Below are 19,152 nucleotides of genomic sequence, written 5' to 3'. Positions count from 1 at the left end.
CATCCTATCCGTTAGTCCAAAGCCAAAGCCCCTACAAGATGGGAATCTGACACACTTATATTCAAAAAGTAAATACCCTTGAAAGAAAATTCCTAATCTATCGTAAAAATTTCATGCAATATTCTATTTAGCCACTCTCATTTAATTTGTATCTATTTTTGAAAGTATTTAATTAGTATCTAGTATTAAATAACTTCAGATAGAAGGTTTTTTTTTTCTTCCTTTCCTCCATTTCTTTTCTTATTTAGGATTTGAGATTCTCCATATATTTTCTATCCATTGATTTCGAATTTGAATTGATTTTGTTTTGCTTTACACGAAATAATAAGTTAATGATGGTTAAAAAGTTTGGAAATAAATGGGTGTTGCTGGAAAACATGAAAATAATGCAAATCATTGTTGTTGCAAAATCTGTTTGTTAGATTTGTCGTTATTTTAAAAAAAATTAACGATTGAGATTTATTTTTTATGATATATGACCATTATATTTCAAATTTGAGCTTATTTGAGGTATATATGAGTATTAAATTATGTGTTTGATTATTAAAATTCAAGAACATGTTGTTAGTTTTAAAACAAAAAATTGTTCACCTGAATTTCATGTGAAAATGCCTGCATTTTAGTCAAATATATGTCTTGATCTCATGTAAATATTTTTAAAAGTTTAGCCTTATCAAGGCAATAAATTCAATCAAAAATGACTGAAGTTAGGCTCTATCAAAGCCATAATTTCATTCATTTGTGTCTGAAGTTGGCATTGCCAACTCTTCCATAATTAAACTTAACGTGCTATTGATCTGGAATTTTAATAACAACAATAAATATTAACATATTAAATTTTTTTTCATAAATGGAGGCTGACATATAATTTAATTTTCGTTGACGTAATTTCTTTTCAAATGCCTTCTCATACTACTATTAATTGTATTTTTGAAGGTTGGCAACCATGCATTCAAGAGGTTGCAGCAGACTTGGATGAAGTTATTCATACAAAAAAAAAACATTATAACATTTATATATATGAATCTTTGTAAGACTATAATTTGAGTAAAATATGTCCAAAGTTTGGCCAAGTCAAGTTAATAACTTTTGGCCTCAAAAAGTCATAAACTTCAATAAAAACAATAATCTTATGATTGATTTTCACAAATTCACGCTTCAAACAAAAATATCTAAAATTGACGCTGACAAATCATACCCAACTTAGGCAAAACTGTCTAACATTTGATTTTTACAAAGCCACACTTCAGATAAAAATGTTTGCAGTCAAACATAAATTTTCAACTTCAATTATGTATGTCCGAAGTTTTTTTTTCTAAGTGGTGAAGTTATTATTTTCATTTTTCCCTTTTCTTTTTCTAATTTTTTCCTCACCAAAAGCCGCTAATCTTCCTCTCCATTTCTTCATTGGACGAGGCAACAACTTTTCCACAATTTTTTCTCATTGATAAGAAATTAAAAGTGAGGAATAAAAGGAGATACATATGTTTAGAGAAGGTTGTTTCAATTTTATCTATTTTTTCATTATTTGTCCGTCTTTTTATAATTGTTTGAATTATAAAAATTAAAATGCATATTACCAACGTGTGCTGGAATAGCTCAGTTGGTTAGAGCGTGTGGCTGTTAACCACAAGGTCGGAGGTTCAAGCCCTCCTTCTAGCGTACCCTTTTCTCGTCCTCTTTTTTTAGTTTTTAAATATCCAGAATTCGTCATCGAGTGTTTATCAAAAAAAGTCTCTTCACATCGTGAAATCACATGAACATATTGGTTTAATATCCGAAGTCAGTCAGTCATGATAGATAGGATATCAATTATTATAACTCTTAGTAGTGTTGCATGTGTATGTTCCATCAAAGCTAGGCTCAATGAGTTAATAAAATCTAGAAATACAACATCATAATTTTTCTATCTACCTTCACGAGGTAAAGAATAAAATCTGCTTACACACAATTTTAACCGCACTTATAACATTATACTAAGTATATTATTATATCATAGAATAATATCATTTTCGGGGATCAAGAACGGTTCTTGTTGGAAAGACATGTTTAGTTCTGTTAATCTTGAAACACTAGTTAGTTTAGATGTTAGAAAAATTGTTATTAATTTACTTGAATAGAAGTTCTCTCTCAATCAAAGCATAATACATGAAGAATGTCCTTTAATTTAGTCTCGATTGTCATCTATGTTCTCCAATTTTAGGTGTGAATGAATAAATATTTGAATTTGTATAAAATTAAATAAGTAGAAAATGCATTCTACGTGACAATTTATCACGTTTTAGGTGGCATCCTACATGTACTATATCATGGAAGACGTATGTATCTATTTGTTCAATTTTATACAAATATAAATATCTACTTGTGGCACATTCAAAATGAACATAAATACTAGCTGAAGCCAAATTAAAATTCATATTTATGTATTATGTCTTTATTTAAGCCCATGCTCACATGCCATCTCTAATAGTTTCTATATCCCAAAATAAGTATTAGTTAACAAAAATATTTAATAAACTATATTATATATATATATATATATATATATATTTTTTTTTTTTTAATAAAGGAGATTTTTAATAAATGACACACACGGATTGAACATTTTAGTCAGTACAACAGATTTTAATAGTTGAGAGAATCAGAGCAGAACTGGACCACACCACTGGAGTAGAGTAGAGTAGAGACAAATTTCAAAGTCAAGATTCAAGATTAGGCGGAGACTTCTGTCGTTTCGATTTTTCAAAACCCAAAATCACCAAAGTTTCAATTGATTGAGGAACAACAACAAGAAGAAGAAACAATGGCAGAGACCAAGTTGGTACACTCCCCATTAATCACTTATGCATCAATGCTCACTCTCCTATCTTTCACACCCCCTTTTGTAATTCTCATGTAAGTCTCTCTTCCAAATCCTTACTCCAACACCCACTTCCCTATTTTGATCCCCCCCCCCCCTTTTTTTTTGTCTTTTGATGTTTTGGGGTTGTTGTTTTTTTGTCTTTTCTTGTTTTGGGTTTTTGGTTTTCTTGTCTAAAAGTTCAGATCTTTGAATGATTGTAGTAACATGAGTTAAAGATTGGATCTTTTTTTTTTGTTTAGCTTTGGTTTGATTTGCTTGTTATAACTTATAATTTAGCTGACTTCTAGTAATCAAAATGTGTTTTTTTTGTTGGTGTGATTGAAATTCATTTGCCAAAGGCCCTTTTGGTGAATTAAGTAAATAAGCAAGTGTTTAATGTTTAAAGATTATATTTATCTGTGTTCTGGATTTGGGAGGTCTAAAACCAGAAAGATACCAGAGGGGGATGAAGTTTTTCTTTTGAAGGGAATGAAAACTAGAAATAAGAATAACAAGTAACTTATTATAGATTCTAATTGTAGTTAATATCAATCGATCATGGACTACGTTTCAATCCCAAATCAGTTGGATTTGGTTACATAAAGCATGTCCATCTGTTATGCTGCTTTCCGAAAAGCAAGTTTTCAGAGGATTCACCATCAACAGACTATTTCCGCTAGTAGTCTATCTACTGGCGCTACTGGAACCCCATCTTTTATGGGTTTCTGGGACTGTTTATGGTACACATTTGCCGAGTCATAATTATAGTTAGTATGATCTTAAAATATGGTTCTGTGCTTTCTTTCCATAGACATTTGTTAATTGGCCTACATAGTGAGAGATCATAATGTAGCAAGAAAGTGGTGAGTATTAAATAGGATATATAGAAAATGATGTGCATTTAGATATGTCAAAGCCTCAAAGGAGTAAAAATGCTATGTAAATAAAAATTTACAAATTGATCTAATTGCTGTGAAGTCTTTGAATGTTTCACCAGTAGCAGATGATTTGTTCTGCGTTAGCTAAAGAATTTTCCAATGTGTTATCTACAGTAGCTTGAAAGTCTCTTGATGAGGAAATGAAATTGTATAACTGCACTAATTTTTGGACCTCAATGGGCTAAGTGCAGGTGGTATACAAATGTACACGCTGATGGGTCTATCTTGAAAACATTCAATCACCTAAGGGAAAATGGCTTGCAAGGATTAATCGATATTTGGCCAAAACCTACTGCAATTGCTGGGAAGCTAATCATTTGTTATGCTCTATTTGAGGCTGCACTACAACTTCTATTGCCTGGTAAAAGGGTCGAAGGCCCAATATCTCCAACTGGACATAGGCCTGTCTATAAGGTATTTGACAGTTACTCTATACACTTGTACAGTGTACATCTTGCATTTATAGTTTGTGTAGCTTGTCTTAGTTGAGTTTATTTCAAGTCATGCAATGATTAATGTGCTTTGATCTGTCTTTGCTCTGTTCATTGTATAGCTGTATAACATGCCTCTTACATCCTTTGCTTCTTGCAGGCTAACGGCATGGCAGCATATGCAGTGACACTGATCACATATATCAGTCTCTGGTGGTAGGGACTTCATCCAATTTTTGCATTTTGACTTGCCTTTTGAATCTTGAGACCTCAATTCTTTATAGTATTTTTTTGTTAATCGTCACTTGCCAGCTTCAACTTGAGATTGCACGGGAAGGATCAGTGTCGGGGACAGGAATTTCATCAAGGGATCCAAAAGAATTGCTGAATTGTGTTTAGGGCTTCAACAATTTGTATTATACAGAAAAAAAAACTTCACCTAAACAAACACAAATCAGTTCTTCCAAATATAAATACAGACACTAACGAATACAAGAAAAATAACGAATTTTGGTGCACTTTCAAAGTCTGCGTACGCTTTACCCTCCCTAGACCCCTATTTGTGTATTCTTTGATATTGTGTGACTGCCTCTTTTGAAAATTCAAGTTTGTAGAGATGACATACTTATATTTACTTAATATGTCTTCAACTCGCTCAATAGTAGGCCTATTTTTTTTCCATGGGCCAAATACGTGAATTTGTTTTATGATGGGTGGTTGTAAGACTTGAATCCAAAACCTTTGCTTGCTCTAATACCATATCAAAAGAAAATAAACCTTAGGCCTAACTAAACCGATAGTTAGCTTATATGAGGAATATCCAAGATAATATAAGGAGATAACATCACATTGTTGCAACGTATATGAGACACTCTAACAGCTCCTGACGTCCAGAATCTTTGCTTGTTTGATTGTTCATTTGATCTATTAGCTATTGTTTGTGAGAATGGTGCTTATTACGCTCCATTAACCTCATCAGTTCATGCTCTCTAGTTATGTTTTTTTTTCTGTGTCTTTCAGGTTTGGAATATTCAATCCTGCAATTGTTTATGACCATCTGGGCGAGATTTTGTCTACACTTATTTTTGGGAGCTTAGTCTTCTGTGTTTTATTGTACATTAAAGTAAGTATTTTAAGTACCCTCAGTATTCCTCTTTATCTCTTATTCTTTACTTTGTATAATACCTGTCTGACACCATATGCTGACATTTATAATCTATAAGGGTCATGTTGCACCATCTTCCACTGATTCCGGTTCATCAGGGAACATAATAGTTGATTTCTACTGGGTAAGCATCTTTTGAAAATTTTAAATTGTAAACTTCACTGCCTCATTTTGCTTCTTTATAGGAAAAATAAACATGATTTTATATCACAAATTAAGTCAAAGGAAGTCAAATATCTTAATACTTGCATCAACTCTGAAGTTTAAAGTGATGTCATATTTATAACTTCTTGAATTCTTGCAGGGGATGGAGCTATATCCTCGTATTGGCAAACACTTCGATATTAAAGTCTTCACAAATTGCAGATTCGGCATGATGTCTTGGGCAGTTCTTGCTGTCACTTATTGCATAAAGCAGGTAAATGATGTAATAAAGTCCTTGATAGTGAGAATTAGAACTATCCCAATATTTCTCAGTTCTACTGCTTATAGAGTTGGTGAATTTTACAAGCCCTTTTATTGGCGATCCTTTGCCAGATATTTAGTTTTTAGGTCATGCAAGTAAGAGAATTATAAAATTCATTTGCTTCTGTCACTAGATGTTTTACAGGATTAGCAAGAAACATTTTTTCTTATACCATTTAACGGAAAAAACAGCGTGGCATTATTTGAAGTAATAATGTTTATTCGACATGATCCTATCACAGCTTAGGTCTCTTTAGTTTGTACTCATTCTTTCACCTTGATCCCTAAACATCTTTACCTGGATTTCAGTTGAGTGTCAATACAAAGACCTATCCAGTTTATATGAACTTCATTTGATGTTTGACAGTTGTAACTTGTATAACATATTCTTTCTTGTCAGCATGAAGAATACGGACGTGTATCTGATTCCATGCTAGTAAATACTATATTGATGTTGGTGTATGTCACAAAGTTTTTTTGGTGGGAAGCTGGCTACTGGAACACAATGGATATTGCACATGACAGAGGTTTGTGTGCTCTGTGTTTTCTTTATTGATATCGCAAGTACCTAAATCTCTGACATTTCTTGTTTCTCTGTTTCCACGGATGGCTAAGTATAATGTTCTCTGGATCTCAATTTTGTTTTGGCAGCTGGTTTTTATATATGTTGGGGATGCTTGGTATGGGTTCCAAGCATATATACTTCTCCTGGAATGTACCTTGTTAAACAGCCTGTGAATCTGGGGCTTCAGGTAATTTTGCATCCAAGAAGAATTTGCTATATGCATATTAGATATAAAGTTATTGTCAATAAACATTACTTACTGTTTATTTATACTCAATTACTTCTTTGGGGATTTGTAGTAAGTTTTTTACTTAGTCTTCATCTTCTATCTTGATTACCAAGAAATCCCCGAGGGCTGGTGGGGCACAGTTTGAAACTCACTGGATAATAAGTTTGTCCCTCTTCCCTTCTCCACTGAATTACCAGGCTTTTGTCCGTGGCAGGTTTTGAATCCATGACGTGCACATATCCTGCACATCACATGCTTAGTCTTCATCCTTATCAACTTATTTTAAGAAATGTTAGTGAACCATCTTCTCCTCTAGTTCATGAATAGAAATACTCAATCACGACTCACAAGGTGGTTAAAAGTAGTGCTATTCATCTAGCTTGTGAGATCATATCAACTACTCTACTACCATCAATCCATTGCCTAGCACAGAAGGTTCAAGAAAGGCATCATATTTCTGCTGAACTGATATATCCGTTCGCTGATTGTCTTTCTAACTTTTGTAGATAAATAAGTTTAGGTCAAAAAACACTTTTAAATTGAATGAACTTTAGGATTATAATGAAGAGTGGAAATAAGGGTGATTGCTGAGCATATGGTATAGAGTACAAACCATGATAGACCATAGAAGATAAATACTCTTCCAAACTCTGATAGAGTCAGAAGTTTGTGGCTTATTAGTTTCAAGCTTGAGAAAAGTCCTGGAGATGCGAATTATAATGTACTCAGAATATTTTCCGATCAATATTTATCCCTTAAAAAGTATGATGGAAGCTCCATTGCTGGCACAACCTTTCGTAGCACAACAGATTATATGAACAAATGAGACCATTCGGCCTTTCATCACATGTTCATTTCTCGCCAAGCTAGCATTTCTCTTGTTTTTCTTTGACATTTTCAGTTTTTAGGGTATCCATTACACTCTTCAACATTGGCTTTATTGCTACCTCTGTTTTAGTTGATATGACACTCTTTCATTATAAAAATATTTGCCACCAGTCTAATAATATTTTTCTATGACTTTCACAATATCAAGATTCACATTTGCTTAACTTTTTAAAAATAACTTTGATGTGATGTTTTCTCGACCATACTTTTTCCGGTTAGAAGTTTGACTATCCAGTGTTATAGTTTCTTATTCGCCATCTCATCACGTGATATTTGAAACTGAAAAACTGGTTGCCTTACATGAATCCACTATAAAAAACTACATGTAACACCATGGCTTGTAGAGCACTAGCATTTATTTGCTTATAGCAATATAACTATCTGAAAAGGAGAGAATTATGAGTACAATTTTTTTCCTAATGTTTGACTAAATAATTAAATTTAATCGAGTCAATCTTCTTGAGCCGCACTAGATTATGCAACTTGGGATGGTGGATGCACTTCATAGTTCATATTGATTATTTCATTAGTTTTCACATGTTTCATTTGGTGTATTTTTTAAATGTTCTGCATAACAGAAAAACAAAACCCATTTTAGAACTTTCCCATGAAGCAGAGAAAGGTCGAGTATTTTCTTTTGTCAATTAGGGATATCCCCTTGGGGACAATGGTCTTCCACATGATCTTTCTGTGAATCGCAACACACCAGTGTTGATAGTTTCTTCTTCACCATTTTGCCATAAAAATATCCAATACATGGCAAGGCAAAATTTTGGCTACAAAACATCGAGTGATATTGTGATTTCTGAAATTGATTATTGGTGCATTGCAGCATCAACCTGCATATGGAAACTACATGTAGTAAAATGATTTGACAGCACAGACAATTTTATTGCTTTCTGTTTCTAACGAGGAAAGTTCTTTCTGTTATTTCAGCTTTCCCTTTATATACTAGTAGCTGGTCTTCTCTGCATATATATCAACTATGATTGTGATAGGCAGAGGCAAGAGTTTCGCAGAACAAATGGAAAATGCACTGTCTGGGGAAAGACTCCGTCTAAGGTCAAATGATACCATCTGTGATTTTTTTTTTGAATTCTCTTACCCTTATTCGGTGATTTTTGACTTGGTTCTTTCACTCAATGCAGATAGTCGCCGCATACACTACTACCTCTGGTGAGAAAAAAACCAGCCTTCTGCTGACATCAGGATGGTCAGTTCCTTTCTTTGTTGTCCTGTTGATGTTTTACTTCTGCAATTTAGACACTTCAATATTGAACTTTTTTATTTGGAAGGTAATAATTGTATTAAATTCAGCATTAAGAAAGTGCTGCAAAAGTATATACATCAGTAGCCTAATCCAGCAGTTAAGAATGTATTCTAATCCTATTATTGTAGGGCTTCTATAAGATCTAAAACTGATTCATCATCATTCACTTATTCTTCTTTGCACCAAAAACAAAATAACAAAATGCAGGTCATTTTGATCTTTTTGGATAAAAGTGCCTTCAAAACATCTCGAGTTCCTTCCTCTCCAAATTGTCCACCAAACGCAAGGAAGGATGGTATTCCACCATTTTGTTTGGCTTTTAGTAATGCCTGATCTATTCCAGCTACTTAGTAGATCATAGTGATTGCTAGGCATCACCCATTGCAGTCCCACTATGTTAAAAAATAAATGCCAGCAAAAACAGATGGTAATAGTTTCCGACCTTTCTCCACACAAAAAAAGCATCTTGTACATAGTAGTACGTCCCTCTTCTGCAACTTTGTATGGAGCTTTCGTTCTCCATATCTTCTTCCACGACCAGTACCTGTTTTGTTGAGCATCAATCATCAGTCTTGTAGCATGACTGGACCGTAAAGGCAGCAGTGCTTGATGGCATCCATATTACTCTTTCATTACTGGACAATTCCGGAGCATGCTCAAATATTTTGCTTATAGTGGCTTTAGATACAACATCATACGTTTTATATAATGTGTTTCAACCATTTTGCAGGTGGGGCTTAGCTCGCCACTTCCACTATGTTCCAGAAATATTAGCGGCGTTTTTCTGGAGTGTACCAGCTCTTTTCAACCACGTAAGCATTCATTTACATCATTAATCTGTATTATTCTTCTTTCTTTGATAGAGAGAATTCCCGAATCAATTCTGTGTCTTTCTTGCATTTTGTTCTTAATATGCTGAAATCTAACATCCTGTCCCCCTTCTTTACTTTTTCTTCTACTTGCAGTTCATTCCCTACTTCTACGTCATCTTTCTAATCATCCTCCTTCTTGATCGAGCCAAAAGGGATGACGACCGATGCAAGGCAAAGTAAGCAACTACTCACTAACAAACTCGATCAAATTGATTAGCTATGGTCATTTATGTCTTTCTGGTTGTGTTTTTAACAAGACATGAGAACTTGTCAATTGTCTTTGCATGTGGACAACTTACCATTTTTTCTCAAAAAATTATCCGGGCACTCGCCCTCCCCAGCGTAATAAACCAACCACTGGAGGTAGCACCTGAGGGTGTGGCCTAGCGGTCAATGAAATGATTGACAATCATAGGTGACCAGGATTCAAATCCCAATAGAAGACAACAACTTGTACGACTTTTTTCCATTTGCCTACGCCTTAGTAGGCAGAGTACCCTATTAACAATGGATCAGGTAGAATAGCTGAGATGGGCGAAGGCTGGCACAAACACCACTGTTTTATAGAAAGAAAAAACAAGTAGACCATTGGAAGGTCCTTTTTGGTCTGTCCCTAAAGATCGTTACGGAGCTATTATATATACATTTTATCCAGTGATTTTTGGTACATTAAACTCTTCCAAGGGTGAAAAGTTAAACCAAATTTTGTTGCTTTGCAGGTATGGCAAGTACTGGAAATTGTATTGTGAAAAGGTTCCTTACAGAGTTGTACCTGGAATTTACTAGTGATTTTTGGGCTGCTAAGAATGTTTACCTTCTAACAAAAAAATTTGATGTGTTTTTGTAGGCTCTTGATGTTGGTGTTTGTATGTATTACTTATTATAAACATGTTTTTATAAAAATATTTAAGATGTGGGTTGAGCATTATGAGGTCTCAAGTTTAATTTTCAGTCAAGAAAAAACACTAGGTGATTTTTTTCCGTCTGTTCTAGCCTAGGTGGAGAGAGTTACTTGATATTTGTTGTTGGTAGAAAGTGGGAAGTGGAAAGTATTCCATGGAATTAGTCGAGGTGTGTGCAAGTTGGTCCGAACACATAAGTTATCAAAACATAAAATATAAAATAAGAGTTTATAAAATTTCCTTTTATATTGTTTTCTTGCAGCATTAGGAATCGTATTGGCAAATAATTTCATCTTTTTAGAAAAAGAAAAGTTGTTCTGAATTGTTCCCGAGGCTTTGGTTTAATGGTAAGAACACGGCACATGATATGTCAGTTAGGTGTAGAAGAGCGAGTGTATTATTCATCAAGTTTCAAATCGTACATCAGCTAAAATATTTCTCGATTATAAAAAAAGAAAAAAGAGGTTCTAAATTAAAATGTGCTTCTTCATTTATTCAAACAAACAAACTTTCTAAATATTTTATAGTAATATTGAACTGACTCATGCATCTTCTAATTAATTAATATAAAAAATGTTCTACTCTTAAAGCTCAAGGTATCACATTTCATAGCACGGTATTGTCTTTTTGTTACGTAGGTACACTTTTAAATTAAAATATCCTATCTATCTTAATTATTTATTTTTTTATTTATAAAAAAAACTTAAGCTGAGATCACTTTGAGTTGGTCTTGTTGAAAACTTACACAATCTCTGATGTGATTTTGTTTGCTTGGTCTACACATTCTTTTAATAATAACTAACTTTTAAAAAAATTCTTGCTAAAAATAATCGATGGACGTCCATCAATTTTCTTTTAAATACGTTTAGAAAAAAGTTCAACAAAAGATCTACGCAGTTCATTCCCTTCTTTTTTTTACACTTTTTTTTGTAGTGAAGAAAAAGAAAACTTATTTAGCTTCAGTTTAATTATATTTTTAATTTTTTTTTAAAAATGAAAACATTGTTTGTTCATGAAATTTGATCAGTTTTTGAAAAATAATATATAATTCAAGTTTTAAAAATTGGTTTGGATTAATTTTGGGCGAAATTGTCCATCTACTCACAAAATATCATTTTTTTCAAATAAAATGTGTTTTTAGACTTAATTTCAAGTTTCAAAAACTATTTTCAATACAACTTTAATTAAATACTCCCTTTTTTTTTGAATTTTTTATAAAATTTATAGCCAAACGCTAGCTTAATTATCTTTTCATTCTGGTCTTTTAGCTTAATTATCTTTTATGACAAAGCACTGCATGCTAGGAAAATATTTTAGACAAATAAAATCAGAAGTCAATTTCATATACTTCAATTGAATGGAGTTCATATGTATATGATGCAACATAAAATAAATGCTTTGAATAAGTAAATTAAATAATATATAAACAAGTCGTTCCTCTCGAGTTTTGGTACATGATATTTTTTAAAATAATACTAGCTCACTTGCATACATTTTAATATTTAAATATTGCATACAAGGAGTGATCTTTTGTTGATGGATAAGTGAATTTCCCACAAATAAATCAAAATATGATAAAGTTAATTTCTATGTTAGTTAAGATATTTTTACATATTTTGAGCTTATTATAGGTTTGAACTTTGTTACCCTATGTAAGCTCCTTTTGCAAGATTCATTACATATTTTGAGCTTTAGTTGTAAGATTCCTCGTATAACATACTGTTGATGGAATGCAATATTTAGTATTTTTATGAATTAATATAGACCTTATTTTAAATATATAAACTTATATATAAGCTTTTTATTTCAAAGTTAATCAGTGTTAGTGACCCCCTAACCCCAATGTATGTCCACCTTCGCAATGTCATCATGTTTTTCTAGCCCCATATTCTCCAATCTATAGTAAGTGATTTTCTAAATTTTCCATATTCAAAGTAAGTATGTTTGAGGAATTAGGAAATTCAGTGTGCAAATGCTCTAAACAAAATAGATTGTGGTGAAGTGGTGAGATTGATTCACCCTTAACCAGAAGTTCTCTAGTGCGCGATCCAGATTTAGTCATTAGCTTCGGACACCAAATGGGAAATAAAAATAAATAAAAATGCTCTAAGCCAAAATTTTAAAAAATAATTAAACTCCAACCACTTCAAGGTGGCTTTAATAATAATTAAAAAATGAAGGATTATTAAAAAACCAAAAAGGAATTAACGTAATTTTTTTTCCAAATTTACTTTGTCTAATAAATGATCTGAACATTTTTTTTTGAATACTTCTTTGGATTTTCCTATGAGTAAATTAGGTAATTTAGTTAAATTGCGCTCTTAATTCATATACGTTATAAAATGGTTTTCTTAATTCAAAATCTAAAAATACCACTTATTATGTATGGGAGGGAGTAGTAATAATTTATTAAGTAGATCTGGCAGTGTCTTCTATAAAAGTTTTTATCTTTTCAATTGAAGGGAATATTTTTATATAATATAGTAGCATATTCTTGATACTTAAAACAATTGCATAATTTTATTACTTTTTTTTTTCTTTTTACCCCCTCCCAAGGAACTTCTAGGTGACTAAAACTCATAATATTAAGTTGGAGTTGTAGATGCTTATCACCTGAGCAAAAACCCTCTTGTCTACGTAATTTTATTTTCTTCAATATCAACTTAATTTTAGGAGTAACAACAATAACATACCCAACTTAATTTTAGCAGTAATAAACTAAATAAATAGACACAATGAATAAATAAATAAAATTAAGAGAGACAAATACAAATTAAGCCATACCATTTGTATAAATAATATCCTTCTTTTAACTTTTGTATTTGTGTTTCTATATATGATCTTCTCTAATATTTCTTTTTTTTTTGAAAATTAAAAATTTAGGAGATTATTTATACATGTATCATTAAAAGAAGAAAAGAATAAAACATTATTATTAAAGCATTTAGGATATTGAACCCGAAGATCTATCAAAAACAACAGCTCGACCTAGGTAACCTTCAAAGGTAAGAATAAAGTCCGTATATGTCATTTCCCAGACCCTAGAATTACACTGAATATGTTGTTGTAGGACGCTATTGCTCGGGATATCTAGTCAAGAGATAAACTTGTATGCATGGAGAATTACTCCAAGCATAAGAATGTGTCTTCAATATATCCATAGCTTTTTTCTTTAAATAATCACCACAACTTGCTTGAATCACCATACAAAGCTTTGACACAGCTCCAACTCTCAACATTTCCATCAAAACTTCTTTTGTGGCTGAACACTTTGAAATTGATCCAAGAATTTGTATTGCACAATCATCTGTGGATGAAGAAACCCTAAGTGTCCTTTTAGTAACAACACTAATTCCACCTGCATGTTTCAAGAATTCAGCCCTACCATCAGCCAAAGTACACAAATGTGCCAATACACAAAGTACCAATTCTGAAACCCTTTTTTCAGTGTTGCATAATTCTAGTTCTATTAGCTCGAATATGGCTCCCGATTCGATGATTTTATGCTTGTTTCTTCCCCATGGACAAGCATCTATTAACACTTGTAACGCGCCTTTTGTTGCTTGTTGAGAGATGTGATGTTTGCTTTCTTTTCGTAAAATATTCACCATTTCTTGAAAGAATTCAGGGTGTAACCCTGATAAAAGATTTGAACTCGAGACTCCTGTTACGTTTTTCAACACCATCATAGCTTGTGTCTTGATAATGACTTGATTTTTGGTCATATCACTCTTCAAGATCCATAAAATAGCTTCGATTAAATCGACATTTTCCTTGACAAGTTGAATATTTTCAGTTGTTTGACTCCAAATATGGTGGAAAATTCTTAAAGCTTCTTCAAGGCCATTGACTAGTTTTCTTTCTTTACAACTTTTTATTATAAAAGAAACCATAGCCTTAATTACACCAACTTCCTCCAAGCACTTCTTGTTCTTCTCATTATTTTCAATCACCAAAACATCAATTTTCCTCAATGCTTCAACACAAAGTTGATGATTATTCACCTGAATTGTAAGTTATATACACCGTCACTATGAATAATATTTACACAAATCATTTAAATTATATTTCACATGTTATATTAGGTTATTAGATCTTATATACTTGTTATATATATAGATTTAACTTTATATACATCGATAAATGTAAAGAATTTCCTTACATATACATGTATTAGTGAATTTTAACCTATTATAGCATGTTACATGTCACCTATAACTATCTTTTAGATGACTTGATAAGGAAACAATCGTTAAAAGGTAAATTAACATGCATGATGATACGAAAAATACTATACAATATCAGTACACAAAATTTAAACTCATTTTACCTGACGAACGAGTCGAAGAATGTGTGATTTGTTCAAAGGATATTTAGGGGTTGGAATTCTATCAATCCCATTACTTGCATTAGCAATACACCAAGCTTGAATAAGTCGTCTTAGCATATGATTTGGTGTCAATAATTCAATATCTCTAGGCAATTTTTGCTTTGTCACCGGACACGTCATCATCGTCGTTGCCTCTTCCTCCGCCGTTAACAACCACATCTCGATACTTTCCCGATCATATGTTATTCCGGTCACCGTCGTCACCGGATCTTTCATGATCATAAGTGATATAGGACACAAAAAATATTGTGGTATTTCTACTTCTTCCATATAATTTTTTTTTTGTCTAGAAATCAATTTTGTTTTTTGTCAAACCAAAAAAACAAGAACCTAAGTTTATATGAACAAGAATGAGTATTTATATTAATAAAAGTGGTAAGAAAAAGCGGCTAATATGTGTGAAGTTTGAATGGAGAATACAAAATAGGAAGAAGAATAAAGACTCATTAAAGTCTAGACAAATCATTAGAAAATATTCCTTATTTGGTTGTGTTATTGGTCAAAGTTTGAATGAGGTGGGTCCACTCATGAGTAAGCAATTGAAAAAATATAAATCATTTTTATTTTTTGTATTGACTTTGTAATTTTTGCCTCATGGAAGATGGATCATAATGAATAAAAGGTAAATTATTTACATAGATTCCAAATTTTATGTATATAGATAGTACATGTAAATGATATTTTATATAATTAATTTGGAGTCTGTTTGGATTTGCTCATAATTAGCATTCCCTCTGTTTTCTTTTTACTTATCAAATTATGACTTGACACACGTATTACGAAAACAATAATTGGTATAGCGAGTTTACCATTTTACACCTATTAATTGATTGGGTTTTAAACATATTTACTCACTATATTTTTCAAAGACATTAACTCAATGTTAATAAATTGAGGATATAATAGGAAGAAAAGAATTATCCTTTCTTGATTTGTCAAAATTAACAAGTAAAAAATAAAAATAAATTAGAAAAGATTTGACAAGTAAATAGGAATGGAGGGAGTAAGTGTTGAAACAAATTTTAAAAATAACGAATATTTGGTAAATGAATGATATTAATATATTTTTTAAAAATTAAAAGTTTAAAAGTATCCTTGTAAAGAAATGTTGGACCAATGGATACCTAGTGAAGAGGAAGTTAAGAGTTTTTTTTTTGTTTTGGGAAAGATAATTAAATTTTTTAAAAAATATTAAAGATAAATTAATAAAATATTTATTCAAAATAAAAGTGTTTATAAATGGAAAAATCATAAGTTGAGGCCAACCACCTTATTCCTTATAAGCACTTGTCTTATAAGTATTTTTGGTGTTTACTAAACACGTAAATAAACTAAAAAGTGCGTATAAACTAGTTTGATCATCTTATAATCTTAACAAAACACTCTCTATCGGTTGTAACATTTTTTTATTTACTAATTCTATTCATTGTAAACATTACTTATAATTGGTGATCTTTTAAATAAGACATAATATAAAAATATGTCCTTTAATTGACCTCAACTCACGTTTACGTCCTTGATTTTTTTTTATTTTCTTAAATTAAAGTTACCTTCAGGATGGGTATCCAATACCAAAACATATGTACAAGAGGTATGGACTTCTTTCCTCTTCAAAAGTTTCAAGTTTGGACATGCTCAATCTTTTAAAAAAATTAACTTCTCATTGTGCCATAACTTTCTCAAAATATAAATGTATAGAATATGCTAAAGGATTATAAATGGAGTTTTCCCTTCTTTTAATAAATAAAAGAATATTGTAAGAAAAAATAATTAATACATCTTTGGAGTTTGAAAAATTCCTTCATTTTAGACAATAAAAAAAGGTTCAAAAATTCATTTATATTAAAATGGAGGGGATACATAAAACAGAAATTACAAATATGAAAAGTTCAAATAAGCCATTAATGATTGATGTAATGATTATTCAAATATTAATAAAATTAACTTATATTTGTTCTTAAATATATTGCATATTTATTGATTTAAAAATAAGGACAAATTAGTAAAAACAAGTCTTATTTATAATTTCATAATGTGTGAAAGAGTATTAATATTATATTTGATATTTTTATTATTTTATTATTTCTATATTTCATTACTAAAAAATAGTATTTTCCCATTCAAATTTTTCAATGAAAAATGTTTAATTCTACAAATATTTTGATTGAATCCGTGAGAAAAGAAAAAATAGTAATTTTTTCATACAAAAAAAATCAAGAAGTTTCTTATTAGCTTAGTGAGAATCTGTTTTTCACCATGCATTTTCCTCATGAGCTAATTTGGTGGGAAAAAATAAAATATTTCTAGTAGTGTTTCTCACTCTAGTTTTGTATTACTACTTGTATTCTAGTATATATGCTTTTAAAAAAAAATTCTGCTATTTTATTGTTTATATCTTCATAAATATTGTGTTTTGCTTTTTTTTTTTTTTGAGTCGAGGGTCTATTGATCGAAACAACCTCTTTTCTAGCCAAGATAGAGATCAATCTGAGTATACTCTACTCTCTTCAAATTTCACTTATAAAACTATATTCAATATGTTATTATTATGATGTAAAAGAGAAACATAGTAACTAATATGAATTTAGTACCAGTTTGAATTGGCTGAAGAAAAGTAGTTTTTAAGTCAAAAAAAAGAGTAGAAAAAGTTTTATTTTTGGTTTTTAATTTTTTAAAGTCATTTTAAACTTATTTTAAATTATTTTTAACTTTGCCAAACACTATTAAAAATTTAAAATGACTTAAATATATATTTAATCAACTTTTAAGCTAATTCAAACAGACTCTTAATAGTAAATCTATGTTTTTTTCCCTCGTGGAAGTTTGAATTTTTTTATTCAAATGGCTTATAACTTGTGATACACGAAACGGTACCCACCGAGTTTATTCATGCGATGGGCAAACACTACTTTTTGGTTTTAATTTATTAGAATTTTAATTTTATGAATTTTAAATTTTAATAATGATGACTTTAAGTGATAATAATTAAATTTTAAAATTAATATTTATATATATTTAATAAACTTATTAATATAAATATATTATTTAAATAAAATTTATTGAGTTCGACTGAATTCGTAGACTACTAACTCGGTCTCTAACCACATGACTTTTTTCAAGTACACACTTCATCGTGATAAGCATCAAACAAAAAAAAGGCTGCGGTAATTGTTTTCATATGTATGATTTTCTCAATTTTTTTTCTTCATTTTGAAATGTTCGGTACGAAGGAAAATATTTTTTATCAAGAATATATTTTTACAAAATAAGTGAGGTTTTTTTTTAGAACAGAGGGAGTGGTGATATATAAAATTATTTATAACAGCAGTACCCAACACAATTTTATAATGGGACTATGGTGAGAAAATGATGTATTCAAACTTTATTTTTGCTTATGTGAGGTAGAAATTAAAGATTATTTTTGATAGATTTTCGGTTCAAAAAGACATAATTTAGAAACAGAATTGTGAGAATAATATGATAATAAAATAGAAAGATGATAACACAACACAAATGAGATAACAAATAATAATACTTACCAAAGAATAAGAGACTACACGTCTACTACGTATTACATATTTTTCGCACATAAAATATGATAATACCCAATTATTTACTAGCCTTATATCATGATTCTCAATTTTTAAATCTTTTTATCGAAGATCATGTTCTAAGCGAGACAACTATGGATAAAACAAAAAAGTGAACTAATGGTATAAGTATATGACTTGTCTCATATTGGTATATCCAATAGAAAAACTATGAAAAAGATTAAAATTTTGTCAAAATTCTATCCTAAAAATTTACACTGTTGAAAAGGCTTGCACGTTTTTACGCAATAGATTAAGTTTTTATCAAAATTCTATCATGAAAAAAATTACACTATTGAAAAGTCTTACACGTTTTTACACAAAACTTCATTAAAGTAAGGTATACTATAATTTTGAATATTTACATTTGAAAATTATGAAGCCTATACTAAAGTCTTTTTAAGTGAAACAATACATGTAGCAATTAAGATTTATTTGACTTGAAACTTTCTAGATCATTTGAACATCATAAGAGAGGCACATTAACTTCTTCCATCCCACTTTAATGTGGAAGGCATTTTTTCACAACAACAACCATACTTAGTGTGGATCCACAAGCAGAGAAGACGGCTCAACATAAGTTGAGATTTAAGGCGAAATTTAAA

At 30.8% G+C, this 19,152-nt stretch overlaps 2 protein-coding genes and 1 non-coding gene across 3 annotated transcripts; 2 read left to right on the top strand and 1 right to left on the bottom strand.

The window, feature by feature from the left end:
* The first annotated feature begins 1,588 nt into the window (after positions 1 to 1,588).
* Positions 1,589 to 1,662, top strand: TRNAN-GUU (transfer RNA asparagine (anticodon GUU)). Its single transcript has one exon. It is a non-coding gene; the product is annotated as a tRNA-Asn (tRNA).
* Positions 1,663 to 2,615: 953 nt separating this feature from the next.
* Positions 2,616 to 10,593, top strand: LOC129887626 (7-dehydrocholesterol reductase). The gene is made up of 13 exons (XM_055962793.1): positions 2,616 to 2,895; positions 3,972 to 4,194; positions 4,372 to 4,427; positions 5,232 to 5,334; positions 5,435 to 5,500; positions 5,681 to 5,794; positions 6,242 to 6,368; positions 6,493 to 6,593; positions 8,460 to 8,585; positions 8,672 to 8,736; positions 9,524 to 9,605; positions 9,759 to 9,841; positions 10,385 to 10,593. Exons 1-13 carry the CDS (start codon positions 2,804 to 2,806, stop codon positions 10,449 to 10,451), a joined length of 1,305 nt encoding a protein of 434 aa, XP_055818768.1. The 5' UTR covers positions 2,616 to 2,803; the 3' UTR covers positions 10,452 to 10,593.
* Positions 10,594 to 13,517: 2,924 nt separating this feature from the next.
* On the bottom strand, positions 13,518 to 15,260 carry LOC129885119 (E3 ubiquitin-protein ligase PUB23-like). Its single transcript, XM_055959327.1, has 2 exons — positions 14,898 to 15,260; positions 13,518 to 14,571 (listed from the first exon to the last, which is right to left on the bottom strand). Exons 1-2 carry the CDS (start codon positions 15,225 to 15,227, stop codon positions 13,642 to 13,644), a joined length of 1,260 nt encoding a protein of 419 aa, XP_055815302.1. The 5' UTR covers positions 15,228 to 15,260; the 3' UTR covers positions 13,518 to 13,641.
* Positions 15,261 to 19,152: the final 3,892 nt, after the last annotated feature.

The sequence above is a fragment of the Solanum dulcamara genome, chromosome 4 (genome assembly GCF_947179165.1).
Source record: "Solanum dulcamara chromosome 4, daSolDulc1.2, whole genome shotgun sequence".
In the NCBI taxonomy this organism is placed as follows: domain Eukaryota; kingdom Viridiplantae; phylum Streptophyta; class Magnoliopsida; order Solanales; family Solanaceae; genus Solanum; species Solanum dulcamara.
The sequence above is the reverse complement of the archived record's forward strand: the minus strand, read 5'-3'. Positions and strand labels throughout refer to the sequence as shown.

Excerpts from the sequence above, each read along its gene's own strand:
- LOC129885119 (XM_055959327.1), bottom strand. The coding sequence starts at position 15,227 with ATGGAAGAAGTAGAAATACCACAATATTTTTTGTGTCCTATATCACTT. Across the intron at positions 14,572-14,897 it reads TTCTTCGACTCGTTCGTCAG|GTGAATAATCATCAACTTTG; the intron begins GTAAAATGAGTT and ends CTTACAATTCAG.
- LOC129887626 (XM_055962793.1), top strand. The coding sequence starts at position 2,804 with ATGGCAGAGACCAAGTTGGTACACTCCCCATTAATCACTTATGCATCA. Across the intron at positions 4,428-5,231 it reads ACATATATCAGTCTCTGGTG|GTTTGGAATATTCAATCCTG; the intron begins GTAGGGACTTCA and ends TGTGTCTTTCAG. Across the intron at positions 9,606-9,758 it reads TACCAGCTCTTTTCAACCAC|TTCATTCCCTACTTCTACGT; the intron begins GTAAGCATTCAT and ends TTCTACTTGCAG.